This window comes from Bufo bufo, chromosome 6, assembly GCF_905171765.1.
Source record: "Bufo bufo chromosome 6, aBufBuf1.1, whole genome shotgun sequence".
Lineage (NCBI taxonomy): Eukaryota > Metazoa > Chordata > Amphibia > Anura > Bufonidae > Bufo > Bufo bufo.
The window spans coordinates 432,546,724-432,561,797 of NC_053394.1; the positions used below are offsets into that span (position 1 = coordinate 432,546,724).

The 15,074-nt window shown below is 46.3% G+C and overlaps 1 protein-coding gene and 1 long non-coding RNA gene across 2 annotated transcripts; one reads left to right on the forward strand and one right to left on the reverse strand.

The window, feature by feature from the left end:
* Positions 1 to 6,108: 6,108 nt before the first annotated feature.
* On the forward strand, positions 6,109 to 14,662 carry LOC121006127. Its single transcript, XR_005780024.1, has 3 exons — positions 6,109 to 6,762; positions 13,656 to 13,658; positions 14,652 to 14,662. It is a non-coding gene; the product is annotated as an uncharacterized LOC121006127 (long non-coding RNA).
* On the reverse strand, positions 6,923 to 8,907 carry LOC121006126 (E3 ubiquitin/ISG15 ligase TRIM25-like). The gene has a single exon (XM_040439067.1). The coding sequence runs from the start codon at positions 8,823 to 8,825 to the stop codon at positions 7,374 to 7,376; it is 1,452 nt and encodes a 483-aa protein (XP_040295001.1). The 5' UTR covers positions 8,826 to 8,907; the 3' UTR covers positions 6,923 to 7,373.
* Positions 14,663 to 15,074: the final 412 nt, after the last annotated feature.

A 15,074-nucleotide genomic window follows, 5' to 3' on the forward strand; every position in this document is an offset into this window, starting at 1 on the left:
TGTAAATGGCTGGTCGCTTGGGCCCCCGGCCTCTGTGAGTAGTTGCGCCGCCCCACCAACCCCAGCCCTGCCTCCATCCATTCGGGCTCCGCCTCCACCCATTCAGGCCTGGTGGCGCTGTGATATCGCGCCAGCCAGGTCTCGCGGGATCACACAACGCACGCTGGAAGACAGGATTGTGGGCTGCAAGCAAGAGCAAGAAGGCGGGAGCGGAGCAGTCTGACGAGGTAAGTATTTTTTTTTTAAATGTGCACACCACCACTGCCTGGCTATAACTCACAGGGGGGCACCTGGCATGGAACTAAATGTCAGGCAAGAAATCCTCCACAGGGGACCAATGGGGAACAAAAATATATTTCAATAAGAAAAAAAGGCAAAAAAAATGGAAAAAAAATTAAACAGATAACAGAGGGGGCAAAAATGCAATATATACACACAGGGGATAAATGATTATGGAATATATACAGAGGGGGCAAAATGGATATATACAGGGCCCCTCTATTTATATCCATTTTGCCCCCTCTGTATATACTCCATTTTCCCCTCTTTATCGATATTCCACTTTCCCCACCTGTGGAGCAAAATTGTATATATCTTATTTTGCCCCCTCTCACATTGTATATATTCTGAGTGAGAGGGGGCAAAATAAAAATATATTCTGAGTGAGAGGGGGCAAAATAAAATGTATTCTGAGTGAGAGGGGGCAAAATAAAATGTATTCTGAGTGAGAGGGGGCAAAATAAAATGTATTCTGAGTGAGAGGGGGCAAAATAAAATGTATTCTGAGTGAGAGGGGGCAAAATAAAATGTATTCTGAGTTTGCTGACATTGCTGTTCTGATGGGGACATTGCTGTGCTGATGGGGACACCGCTGATGGGGACATTGCTGTGCTGATGGGGACACCGCTGATGGGGACATTGCTGTGCTGATGGGGACAACGCTGATAGGGACACGGGTGTCCCCATCAATGGTGTCCCCATCAGTGGTGTCCCCATCAGCACAGCAATGTCCCCAACAGCAGCGTCCCCATCAGTGGTGTCCCCATCAGCACAGCAATGTCCCCAACAGCAGCGTCCCCATCAGTGGGTGTCCCCATGATGGGAATATTGTTTTTCTGATGGGAATATTGTTTTTTTGATGGGAATATTTTTTTTTTTATGGTAATATATTGCTTTTCTGATGGGGACATTGCTGTTCTGATTTGGCCATTGCTGTTCTGATGGGGACACCGCTGATAGGGACACGGGTGTCCCCATCAATGGTGTCCCCATCAGCACAGCAATGTCCCCAACAGCAGCGTCCCCATCAGTGGTGTCCCCATCAGCACAGCAATGTCCCCAACAGCAGCGTCCCCATCAGTGGGTGTCCCCATGATGGGAATATTGTTTTTCTGATGGGAATATTGTTTTTTTGATGGGAATATTTTTTTTTTTATGGTAATATATTGCTTTTCTGATGGGGACATTGCTGTTCTGATTTGGCCATTGCTGTTCTGATGGGGACACCGCTGATAGGGACACGGGTGTCCCCATCAATGGTGTCCCCATCAGCCGCGTCCCCAACAGCAGTGTCCCCATCAGTGGTGGCCCCTATCAGCTGCTAATGGGGACTCCGCTGATGGGGACATTGCTGTTCTGATGGGGACATCGTTGATGGGGACATTGCTGTGCTTAAGGGTGACACGGCTGATGGGGACATTGTTGTGCTGATGCTGACATTGCTGTGCTGATGGGGACATTGCTGTGCTGATGCTGACATTGCTGTGCTGATGCTGACATTGCTGTGCTGATGGGGACATTGCTGTGCTGATGCTGACATTGCTGTGCTGATGGGGACATTGCTGTGCTGATGGGGACATTGTTGTGCTGATGGGGACATTGCTGTGCTGATGCTGACATTGCTGTGCTGATGCTGACATTGCTGTGCTGATGGGGACATTGCTGTGCTGATGGGGACATTGTTGTGCTGATGGGGACATTGCTGTGCTGATGCTGACATTGCTGTGCTGATGCTGACATTGCTGTGCTGATGGGGACATTGCTGTGCTGATGGGGACATTGCTGTGCTGATGGGGACATTGCTGTGCTGATGGGGACATTGTTGTGCTGATGGGGACATTGCTGTGCTGATGGGGACATTGTTGTGCTGATGCTGACATTGCTGTGCTGATGGGGACATTGCTGTGCTGATGGGGACATTGCTGTGCTGATGGGGACATTGCTGTGCTGATGGGGACATTGCTGTGCTGATGCTGACATTGTTGTGCTGATGGGGACATTGCTGTGCTGATGCTGACATTGCTGTGCTGATGGGGACATTGCTGTGCTGATGGGGACATTGCTGTGCTGATGGGGACATTGTTGTGCTGATGGGGACATTGCTGTGCTGATGGGGACATTGCTGTGCTGATGGGGACATTGCTGTGCTGATGGGGACATTGCTGTGCTGATGCTGACATTGTTGTGCTGATGGGGACATTGCTGTGCTGATGCTGACATTGCTGTGCTGATGGGGACATTGCTGTGCTGATGGGGACATTGCTGTGCTGATGGGGACATTGTTGTGCTGATGCTGACATTGCTGTGCTGATGCTGACATTGCTGTGCTGATGCTGACATTGCTGTGCTGATGCTGACATTGCTGTGCTGATGGGGACATTGCTGTGCTGATGGGGACATTGCTGTGCTGATGCTGACATTGCTGTGCTGATGCTGACATTGCTGTGCTGATGGGGACATTGCTGTGCTGATGGGGACATTGCTGTGCTGATGGGGACATTGTTGTGCTGATGGGGACATTGCTGTGCTGATGGGGACATTGTTGTGCTGATGCTGACATTGCTGTGCTGATGGGGACATTGCTGTGCTGATGGGGACATTGCTGTGCTGATGGGGACATTGCTGTGCTGATGCTGACATTGCTGTGCTGATGCTGACATTGCTGTGCTGATGCTGACATTGCTGTGCTGATGCTGACATTGCTGTGCTGATGCTGACATTGCTGTGCTGATGCGGACATTGCTGTGCTGATGGGGACATTGTTGTGCTGATGGGGACATTGCTGTGCTGATGGGGACATTGCTGTGCTGATGGGGACATTGCTGTGCTGATGGGGACATTGCTGTGCTGATGGGGACATTGCTGTGCTGATGGGGACATTGCTGTGCTGATGGGGACATTGCTGTGCTGATGGGGACATTGCTGTGCTGATGGGTACATTGCTGTGCTGATGCTGACATTGCTGTGCTGATGGGGACATTGTTGTGCTGATGCTGACATTGCTGTGCTGATGGGGACATTGCTGTGCTGATGGGGACATTGCTGTGCTGATGGGGACATTGTTGTGCTGATGGGGACATTGCTGTGCTGATGGGGACATTGTTGTGCTGATGGGGACATTGCTGTGCTGATGGGGACATTGCTGTGCTGATGGGGACATTGCTGTGCTGATGGGGACATTGCTGTGCTGATGGGGACATTGCTGTGCTGATGGGGACATTGCTGTGCTGATGGGGACATTGCTGTGCTGATGGGGACATTTTTGTGCTGATGGGGACACCGCTGATAGGGACACGGGTGTCTTTGCGTTGTTTTGCTAAAGTTTTTTCTCTTTTGTTCTCAGTCATATCATGCTGATTACAAAAACGATCCATGTAAAATATATACATTTAATTTAATACATAACTGATTTTTTTTTCCGGCCCCCGAATACTTGTAAAATCTTCAATGTGGCCCTCCTGTTGAAAAGTTTGGAGACCCCTGCTCTATGCCGATGACGTTATTTTGTTTCTGGATCAGGGATGGAAAATCCTCCCTTATGTGATGGAAGTAATAGAGGAATTCGGCCGATTTTCGGGTTATTTGATTAACTGGATGAAGTCATCGCTCCTCCCGCTGAACCGCAAGGCCGTAGATGAGGGCAGTGGAGTTCGGGTTCTCTCTCCCAATGAAACCTTGGACTATCTGGGGGTCAGGATCGGCGTCCCTATAGATAGGTTTTATGAGCTTAATTTGGCCCCGGTTTTTATCAAAGTTAAGTCTAAAATTAGTGCCTGGCAGAAATTGATATTGGCACAGACTGATCGAATAGCTGGTTAAGATGATTATTTTGCCTATTGTGATGTACCCGATGTGTGCCTCCCCTGTTTGGATCGATGATATCTTTTTCCATAGATTGGAGACCCTTATTAACGATCTAATATGGGGAAGGAAGAGGGTGCGTATAAAACAACGATATCTATGGCTGTCGGAATCAGACGGTGGGCTATCATTCCCTTTCTTTCAAGGATATTATTTATGTGCACAAATTCAGCGATGATCCAGGTTATGGATAAACCAATAGAGAATATTTTCACATGTTTGGAATCTGGTTATTTGGGTTTGAGGAAGTCCGTATTGATACCTTGGACCCTACAGAGAGCCTGGAATAAGCTTAAGATGATACTCAAAGTCTGTGGGAGAACAGGAACCTGGTGGAGTTCCTCAAAATCACAGACTTTACTTATTGGCTCTGTAAGGGGGTTGTTAATGTAGGCCACCTTCTTTCTTTGAGACACTTTAAATCCTATCAGGAATGCTGCTGTCCGAAATGTGGATGTTTGAACGCAGATTTCGCCCATTTACTTTGGGACTGTAGCAAATTAAAATGGTATTGGGAACAGGTCATTGTATTCCTACAAAGGGAGACTTCTTCTTCTTATAACCCTGGGGGCTAACGGTGATGCTGGGATATTATGCCCCGGACACGGTTAGTCCGGTTCAGGTCAGACAGATTTGGATGAGGGGTCTGATGGTGGCAAAAGTTATTTTAATTAAATATTGGGGGTCTGTCTCCCTACCCTCAATAAATGAATGGATACAGTATTTTCGAAAAACTCTAATTTATGAGGATATGGAAAGGAAACGGAGAGCGGCACGTGTGACTCTTTAGACATAATTTATAGTGTACTTATAACTGTGTTCGATAGAGCTGTAGTGACGACAGCCAATTGGGGAGGAGGGGGGGGGGGCAGAGTCTTATTTTGTGGATATAAACCCGGAATCTAATGTGATATGCATAAAATACATAGGATATTGTTTTTTCTTATAGGGTTGTTGATTGTTGTCTACAATGGCTGTCCTGTATGTAGCTGTTCTTTTTGTTTTGATGCATATTCCCCATACGGCAAAACGGAAAAATGAGTCCAAATGGCCGATTCGCCGTTTTTGGTCGCTTCATTTACTAAATTTTTTTTAAAAAGTGATGAAAAAGTCATACACACCCCTGAATGGTATCAATGAAAAGTTAATATCGCCCCGCAAAAAATGAGCCCCCATACAGCTCTGTACACATAATTACAATAAGGTTATAGGGGTCACAATATGCAACAAAAAAATAAAACTGATTTTTTTCCCACTTTTTAATTTTTTTATCACTATCAAAACGCAAGAAAAACTATACATATAAGGTATCGCCAGATTAGTACTGACCTGTAGAATAAAAGTAACTGGTCAGTTTTATCGCACATTTAACGTTGTAAATAAAATAAAAAAACTTAAAACTGTGGTGGAATTGCTTTTTATTTTTATTTTATTTCACACCATTTGAATTTTTTTTTCCCGCTTCCCACTACATCATATGCAATATTAAATGGTGGAGTTGGAAAGTACAACTTGTCCCACAAAAAACAAGCCCTCATATGGCTATGTGAACAGACAAATAAAAAAGTTATGGCTCTGGGAAGGCAGGGAGCGCAAAACAAAAACGCAAAAAAAAAAAAACTGGGCCTGAAACGGTTAAAAGATGCGATCACTCAAAAAAACAAGCACTTGGTTGTTTGTTGGGTGATCAGCGGCATGTTTAACCAGGCGTTTTTCACTCCAGATCTTCAACTTTTATAAAAGGGTCCTTTAGATCAGTTGATATTGCTTGTGCAACGGGCGCCCTCCCCCCAGGGCCCTCTATATAAGGCGTCCCAGGTGTAGGAAATGCCGAGTGGTGTGACCCAAATGTCTCTTTATGTGTGTCACGGTGCTCCTACCTGGATACGACTAAACCCCAGGCTTTGGCTCCGAAGCAATAAATAGGGGGAATAATTGAGGGATAAAAGAATAACTTGAGTCAAGACCTTGAGATGGAGTTCAATGGCAGCTTTACTTGAATAAACGTTTCTCCAAACAGTTTCAGGCTTTGTCTTGGTTCCAGCAGTCTTTAGCATTAAAATGGCAGGCAAACTCAACTCTGCTATATCTGACTCTGCTGTCCTGACAAGCTTAATTAGTGTCTTTGCTTTCTCCGTGATGCTGTGCTTCACTCTTTGGTCGGGCTTATGCTCAGCCAAGGGATGTGGTAGAATCCGGTGAGTTCTAACTGGTCCCCACCCTTCCTGCAGGAAATAGGACTCGCCCACTTCACTCCAGAGGGGGGTTAGAATGTAATGGTTAGCTCCATTCTACACAATTACAGCTCTGTTGGGTTTGCTGCCACCTGCCGGTGAACCAGGCATATTACATGTTATAAACAGTTGCAAACATTATTATAGATTCACATTATGGAGAGGACCTGGAACATAATGCATAGATAACTTTATGTTAGACCATTAAGGACAGTAGAAGGGTGTTACACTTGTTGGCATGGTCTTCTTGCAATAACCCTATAAGCAATAATCACAATAATCACATTCAGTCCATGAACATAACATACAAACAGTCATATACAGTGAATTACACTACTATGAGCATTAAAGGGCACCTGTCATCAACTTTATGCTGCTCATACTAACGGTGAGACAGGTGAGTTGATTTCAGCGGTCTGTCATTTATAAGTTAAAAGTAAGTGGTTGCCAAGAACCAACATCACACTCATTGCAGACTGGGTCTGGAAAAGAGTCACGGCCACCTGAGAAGAGTCCTGGTTATTCATGAATTCCTGCTCTCCCTGACCGGCTTCTACCTAGTTTTCTCCCTTTCTCTCTAGGAGAGAACTGCCAATTATCAGCAGACGGGTGAGAGAGCAGAAGATTAGGAATAACCATGACTCTTCTCAGGTAGATTTGACTCTTTTCAAGGCCTGGGCTGCCATGATTATGATGTTGGTTCTCGGCAACCACTTACTATTAGCTCATAAGTGACACACCGCTGAAATCAGCATTTCTGTCACAAATTTATGCTGCCCTCAGTGAGGTCAGCATAACGTTGATGACAGGTTCCCTTTAAATAAGTATCCAATGAGCAATCATCGCAAACATTCGGTGATAGGAAGAACGAGCAGCAAGCTTAGACTGTGAAGGACTGTGGCAAAAAAGCAGCCCTAGGTACCCAGCAGAACCTCCCCCTTCATAATGAGCAGATCATGGGTTCAACCACTGAAGGCTCTGTTGACCTAATCGGGTTGATCAGAAACTTGGCAATGTGTCTTCTGAATTCCTGATCTGGAGCCAACCATAGAATAAGGTAAAAGCAGCGTGTACGGGCTCGATGAAGATGATTCTGTACGTGTGGAGGTGTCTGATAGGACAACTAAGATCATAAAAGGACAACTGTCCGGCATTGTAATCCAAAGAGACCCTGATATTATTACATGAAGTCATGTGAGGTATGTAGAGACACTGATTATTATGCTGCAGCCAGAACTCATTACCACGTCTCCGCAGGCACCACGACTTGGTGTTACAGCCTAGAAATGATTTTTTTCCCCTCTTGACCATGCTGGGGTAACACACTCCTATCATCCAATCTCCAGTCTGGCTGCACTCCACATCCCAGTAATGTCGTCCTGAGGAGAACTTATCAAGGCTTAAAACCTGATTATTTTTAAACCTGTCTGATGTTTTGGGGTGAGCCTGGTATATTTCTGAGTAGATAACAGCTCTCCAGTTACCTGAGACATGAAGATCATTAGCAGCCGTGTGCACATTGAGTAGTAAGTCTGTAGGCTTCTGGGTAGACCACCATTTTTTGGCTTTTGATGTTACGTCAGGTAGACATTTGTCTGCAGCCTCCATGGTCACACCTGCATATAATATATGTCTCTCGGTGTAGGTACAGTCATCTGTATCTATGACAATGGCCTCTAGGACAGCTATTGGGTCGATTTGCGTACACAGCATCTTAATATGACTTTTCTTCAATTCCAGCTCCTTGGTTTCTTCTTCCAGCTCTTGGATTTGGTCAGTAGCATAGAGTAATATCTGTGTTTTCATTGGAGTATTTTCTTGGATGTTAATTTTTTGTATTGTCTTCATAAGATGCAATCTTTTTTCTTTCAGCCTTTTCTTTTTTACATTCATTGCCTCCAAAACCTTGTGCAGTCTTTTCTTCTTCTTCTCACAGGCCTCATTAAGTGGCTCCACCTGAAGTCCCCGATATTCCTGGGACAAGCAGCAGGACACACAGATACAAGCGGCATCCACTGTGCAGTAATAACTCCGGATCTTATTATGGATGGGGCATTTCCTCTCCTCCAGGCCAATAATGGTGTCCATCAAGTTATGTTGCACTGACCTGTTGTGATACTGAAGATGTCTCTCACACATGGAGGTTTCACACTGCAGACAGGTCTTGGTAGCTGGGATGAGAAGGTCACAGTAGGTGCAGGTGACTGCATTCTGGTTCGTACAGCGGAAATGCTCTGCAATGTTGCTCAGGTTTGTATTCTTCTTCAGGACCGGTCGTGATTGGAATCGCTTCCTGCACTGAGGACACATATAGCGTCCCAATACCCTCCTCCTCAGGGCTTGATTGATACATTTCCTGCAGAAGTTATGTCCACATACCAGGGTTACAGGGTAAGTAAAAATATCCAGACAGATGGGGCACTCCAGATCCTCTCTGAGGTCTGCCATCATCAAAGTGTAAGTAAAAGTCCACACAAAGTCCACACAATGCAGCACAGAGGCGTCAGGAAAGGCTGAGTCACAGTCTGTGCTGAAACACGTCAGTACTGGGGCAGGGCCACCGCCTACTAGAGACAGGAACAGCACTGGGACGGTCACAACACACAGCTGTGATACAGGGATTCTTGGTCGGCACCTCAGTATTTTTATGGGGCTCGGTGGTAGGAACATATACTCTACACCACAGCACAATATAAGGCAAACGTGTCCATTCTTTATTAGTGTGACAGTATTCAGGACATTTAACATACCTCCCAACCGTCCCAGATCTGGCAGGACAGTTGCGGTATGCTAGACCGACAGGGGAAATTATACGTGGGGTCACGGTTACGTCGTCCCTGGGCAGGCTCGCATAAGTGAAGAGGAGAACGGCACAGGAATTCTCTGGGGCACACTCTGGTGTAAGGGACACCGGCCAGATGGTGGTTCGAGGTGCCCTTGATGGTCTGTATTAATGTGCCTATGGCAAGGTCCCTTGTAGTCGTGACGCCAGTACCTTTTGTGGTGGTACAACCATTTACTGTAGTGTTAATTGAGGAGATGGAGACTGAGACAAGGATGGTGCAATCCAAATTATAACTTTTACCGAGCGTGGCCCCTAGTAACAATTCCATCCAATTTATAAAAAACAGTCTTTGGTACATCCCAGTGTAAAATACAGTCTCATGCATACAGGGGTAGGGAGATGTAAGTCCTCAGAAGAAACAGGCTCTTAGTCCTAAATAGATATGTAAGAAAGCTACTGCTTCAGACTAGGCTTTGAAGAAAAGTCTTTGGCTGGTAAAAGCTCTCGCCTGATCCTAACCTGACTTGAAGGTGGTTTGCAGAGTCCTTGAACTTCTATTTTCAGGCCTATCTGTCCTCAGGGTTCAAACTGGAGGTGTGGATGCCGGAAGCTGTGTCCTACACCTGCCTGCAAAGGTGCCCGGGAAGCCCTTAAGTATGGCCGTCTGCTATCCTTTGACTTTAAGACAATATCAAAAATCCCTTTAAATACTTGCTTTAGTAGCTGGACACTGGTCACCCCGGAGGAGCGAGCTGTAGAAGAGGACTTCTCACCTCTGGGTGGAATCTTGTGGCTTTACCCTGGACTGTGGAGCCAACAGGGAGAGAGCAGAGAGGCAGGAGGCCTCCCTCCAGCAGGCAGCTACATCATGGCTGCTCTCTGTCTAGAAACTAACTCTACTCTGCCTAACTTGTGTCTGAGGTAAGCTATATATACACTGTGACACTGCCCCATCTAGTGGAGAAACTAGTGTAGTGCACTCTAACTAGGCCTGTGTAAAGGATCTTACGTGACCAATCACATAGTGACATGGGAGAATATGACATGAGATGAAATACAGCATACAGGCATAATACAAGACATTAAGACACAATAAAATCAAGTTTGCGGTGCCCACAGCCACGTAGTGGGACACTGCACAGTCCTGGATTTCAGTGGCTGTCCCACGGTCCAGCTCTCAGGCAGCTGCCTCTGCATCCATTGGACGCAGAGACAGTTGCCTGTAATGATGAAGCAGAGCTGTCCGCTCCCTGCTTCATCATTCCTCCCACACTGCAGGTCTGTGCACGGAGCGGGGCCGGCCGGGAGTCAGCTGTGCTCCGCCTTCTTCTACACAGACCAGCATTACAGTGTATCCTGCTGCTGGGGAGATCATCGAAGAAACCAGGTGAGTATGTCGTTGTTTTTTTTACTTCCTGTGAAGGGAGGACATATCGGGGTATATTACTGTGAGAGGGCACATAACTGGGCATATTACTGTGAGGGGGCACATAACTGGGCATATTACTGTGAGGGGGCACATAACTGGGCATATTACTGTGAGGGGGCACATAACTGGGTATATTACTGTGAGAGGGGCACATAACTGGGCATATTACTCTGAGGGGGTCACATAACTGGGCATATTAATGTGAGGGGACACATAACTGGGCATATTACTGTGAGAGGGCACATAACTGGGTATATTACTGTGAGGGGGCACATAACTGGGTATATTACTGTGAGAGGGGCACATAACTGGGCATATTACTGTGAGGGGGGCACATAACTGGGTATATTACCGTGAGACCTGTGAGAGGGCACATAACTGGGCATATTACTCTGAGGGGGTCACATAACTGGGCATATTACTCTGAGGGGGTCACATAACTGGGCATATTAATGTGAGGGGACACATAACTGGGCATATTACTGTGAGGGGGCACATAACTGGGCATATTACTGTGAGAGGGCACATAACTGGGTATATTACTGTGAGACCTGTGAGAGGGCACATAACTGGGCATATTACTGTGAGGGGGTCACATAACTGGGCATATTACTGTGAGAGGGCACATAACTGGGTATATTACTGTGAGAGGGCACATAACTGGGTATATTACTGTGAGGGGGCACATAACTGGGTATATTACTGTGAGGGGACACATAACTGGGTATATTACTGTGAGAGGGCACATAACTGGGTATATTACTGTGAGGGGGTCACATAACTGGGCATATTAATGTGAGGGGACACATAACTGGGCATATTACTGTGAGGGGGCACATAACTGGGTATATTACTGTGAGGGGGCACATAACTGGGTATATTACTGTGAGGGGGCACATAACTGGGCATATTACTGTGAGAGGGCACATAACTGGGTATATTACTGTGAGACCTGTGAGAGGGCACATAACTGGGCATATTACTGTGAGGGGGTCACATAACTGGGCATATTACTGTGAGAGGGCACATAACTGGGTATATTACTGTGAGAGGGCACATAACTGGGTATATTACTGTGAGAGGGCACATAACTGGGTATATTACTGTGAGGGGGCACATAACTGGGTATATTACTGTGAGGGGGTCACATAACTGGGCATATTACTGTGAGGGGGCACATAACTGGGCATATTACTGTGAGGGGGCATATATTTGGGCATAACTACTGTGAGGGGGCACATATCTGGGCATCGCTACTGTGGGGGGCACATATCAGGGCATAACTACTGTGAGGGGGCACATATCTGGGCATATTACTGTGAGAGGGCACATAACTGGGTATATTACTGTGAGACCTGTGAGAGGGCACATAACTGGGCATATTACTGTGAGGGGGTCACATAACTGGGCATATTACTGTGAGAGGGCACATAACTGGGTATATTACTGTGAGAGGGCACATAACTGGGTATATTACTGTGAGAGGGCACATAACTGGGTATATTACTGTGAGGGGGCACATAACTGGGTATATTACTGTGAGGGGGTCACATAACTGGGCATATTAATGTGAGGGGACACATAACTGGGCATATTACTGTGAGGGGGCACATAACTGGGCATATTACTGTGAGGGGGCATATATTTGGGCATAACTACTGTGAGGGGGCACATATCTGGGCATCGCTACTGTGGGGGGCACATATCAGGGCATAACTACTGTGAGGGGGCACATATCTGGGCATCACTACTGTGAGGAGGCACATATCAGGGCATAACTACTGTGAGGGGGCACATATCTGGGCATCACTACTGTGAGGAGGCACATATCAGGGCATAACTACTGTGAGGGGGCACATATCTGGTATAACTACTGTGAGGGGGCACATATCTGTCATAACTACTGTGAGGGGGGCACAATGTGGGTATAACTACTGTGTGGTTACATAAAGGGGGAATAATGACTATGTGGGGGCATTTAGGGGACTGAGTGGGATTAGATGTTTAGTTATGTTTTGGGCGGTGTTAGTGCGGAAAATTTTTGCGTGCCGCACATAGTATCCCTCTTCCTTCTTTTCAGAAGTTTGGAGGTATGCCGTGTTTCGGTTTGGCCCTGGACCTTGGTCAAGGCCTGCAATATACTGTATTTGTTACCCTATAAAATGCACTTAGGTTTTAGAGGAGGAAAATAAGAAGAAAATAATTTTAATCAGACCTCAGATCCAACCCCAATGTTAATGAGACCTCAGATCAGACCCCCACTGTTAATAAAACCTCAGATCAGCCCCCAATCAGACCTCCAGTGTGTCTCAGACCTTAGATCAGCCAAAAAAAAAATGAAATAAATCAACTCACCTCTCCTGCTACGTATGCCACCACTGCCACCCAGGACATCCTCTTCCTGCCACGCTGTGCTATGACCTGACGTCACACAGAGTAAGGTCACTGAATGCACCTACATCCTCACGCTGTGCACAGGTCACAGCACAGTGTTTGGCAGAAGAAGACCAGGGAGTGGCGAGTACAGAGCTAGCACAGGAAGCCCTGTATTTAACGCTCCCGGGTCCTGAGCCTAGCGGCGTAACTAGAACAGACTGGGTCCCCACCCTCGGTCCCCTTAATGCAGACCTCAGACCAAAAGAAAAGATACTCCCCTCTCTTCTCCTCCTGCAAGTGCCCCGCTCTTCGTGCAGCACAGCCTCAGGTCATAGTGTGCTCCTATGCAAGCTACGTCCCGTTCTGAAGCAGTGCGCTGCAAGGACTTATTACAGGACAGGTGCCTGGAGAAGAAGAACTGGGGGTGGTGAGTAACACCAATGATGGGACTAGGAGCACTATACTCACCTCCATTGGCATACATAGAGAACTAAGGGTCCCATAGCAAGGATCAAATCACACCGGACAGAAGGGTTTCTGCCTAAACACGTTTCAATGACCCTTGGGCCATTTCTCCACTGCTTCATTTGCTAAAAGTTGTTCCTTTAGACAGGCATGCTCAACCTGCGGCCCTCCAGCTGTTGTAAAACTACAACTCCCACAATGCCCTGCTGTAGGTTAATAGCTGTAGGCTGTCCGAGAATGCTGGGAGTTGTAGTTTTGTAACAGCTGGAGGGCCGCAGGTTGAGCATGCTTGCTTTAGAGGGTAGAGTCCTGTCCAAGTTTTTACCTCCAGTAGAAGAGGAGATGATCCCAACTTAGACTGGGCCCCCTCTTGCCCTGGGCCCTATAGCAGTCGCATGGTCTGTCACTATGGCAGTTACGTCGGTGCTCACCTTTACCTGGGCCCCGAAAATAAATCCATTTGTCTTCCTCACGGGCCCCTTCCTGAGTTTGGCCCCAATAGCAGCCACTTCCCCTGTTTCTATGGTAGCTTCGCCCCTAAATGAGCACTTAGGTAATGGAGGGCCGCAGGTCATTAGTATTCACCCCATAAGATGCACTGACATTTCCTGACTTTTGGGGGAGAAAAAGTGTGTGTTATAGGGCAAAAGATATGGGTATATAAAAATATATACATATACTGTATTTACATATCAAAGGCAACAATAATGACTTTCTCTAAGGCTACATTCACATGTCCGCAAATGGGTCCGCATCCCTTCCGCAATTTTGCGGACCCATTCTTTCTCTATGGGGACAGAAAACATTTGGACAGCACACAGTGTGCTGTCCGCGTCTGCATTTCCGTGCCGCGGCCTCGAACTTCCGTGCTTCCGAATCCAGAAAGGATAGGTATACTATGTATCTTTGTTCCTCGAAGATCAAAGGCTGCAGACAATTGGGTTATGTTGTTCTGTGGCTCTTTGATTAGGGTGTATTAGTGTCTTCTCCTCACTGTATTGCGGTAGTTTGCTTATTTCTGTGTGTATTAAGGTGGTAGCTTTTGTAACAAGTGATTTTCTCATTATATAAATATTCATCATTAAACACAATTTGTTGGTCTGTTATTTCTTTGCCACATCATCCCAGAAATTCTACCAAATATTCATAGTAGCTGATTTCCTACACCATGAGTGGTCCAAGGGATAGCGACTACAACATATCATCATAGGTCGTATTGTAGAAACAAAGAAGCAGAGATAGCGCCTACATGTAACACACTATAGAACCATGTCCGTGATACTGCACCTGTATAATGGCAAACTAGGTAATGTAGTAACATATGTAACAGCACAGTTACATAGTTAATATGGTTGAAAAAAGACAAACGTCCATCAAGTTCAACCAAGGGATCGGTGAGGATGCGAATCCCAGAAGGAAGTGAGACTCTGATTTCTACACGTTTTCATAAGCATTAATGTTTTTTACTTTTAAGAATTTGTCTAAACCCTTTTTGAAACCGTCCACTGTTTCTGCTGTGACCACGTCCTGAGGACGTCTATTCCACAGATTCACAGTTCTTACAGTAAAGAAGCTTTGACGCTTCCGGAGACTGAACTTTTCCCCCCCTTGTCTTTTGAGGGCATTTTTTATGGAACAGTTTTTC

What these genes read in the sequence shown, in the direction of transcription:
- LOC121006126 (XM_040439067.1), bottom strand. Translation starts at nt 8,825, where the DNA reads ATGATGGCAGACCTCAGAGAGGATCTGGAGTGCCCCATCTGTCTGGAT.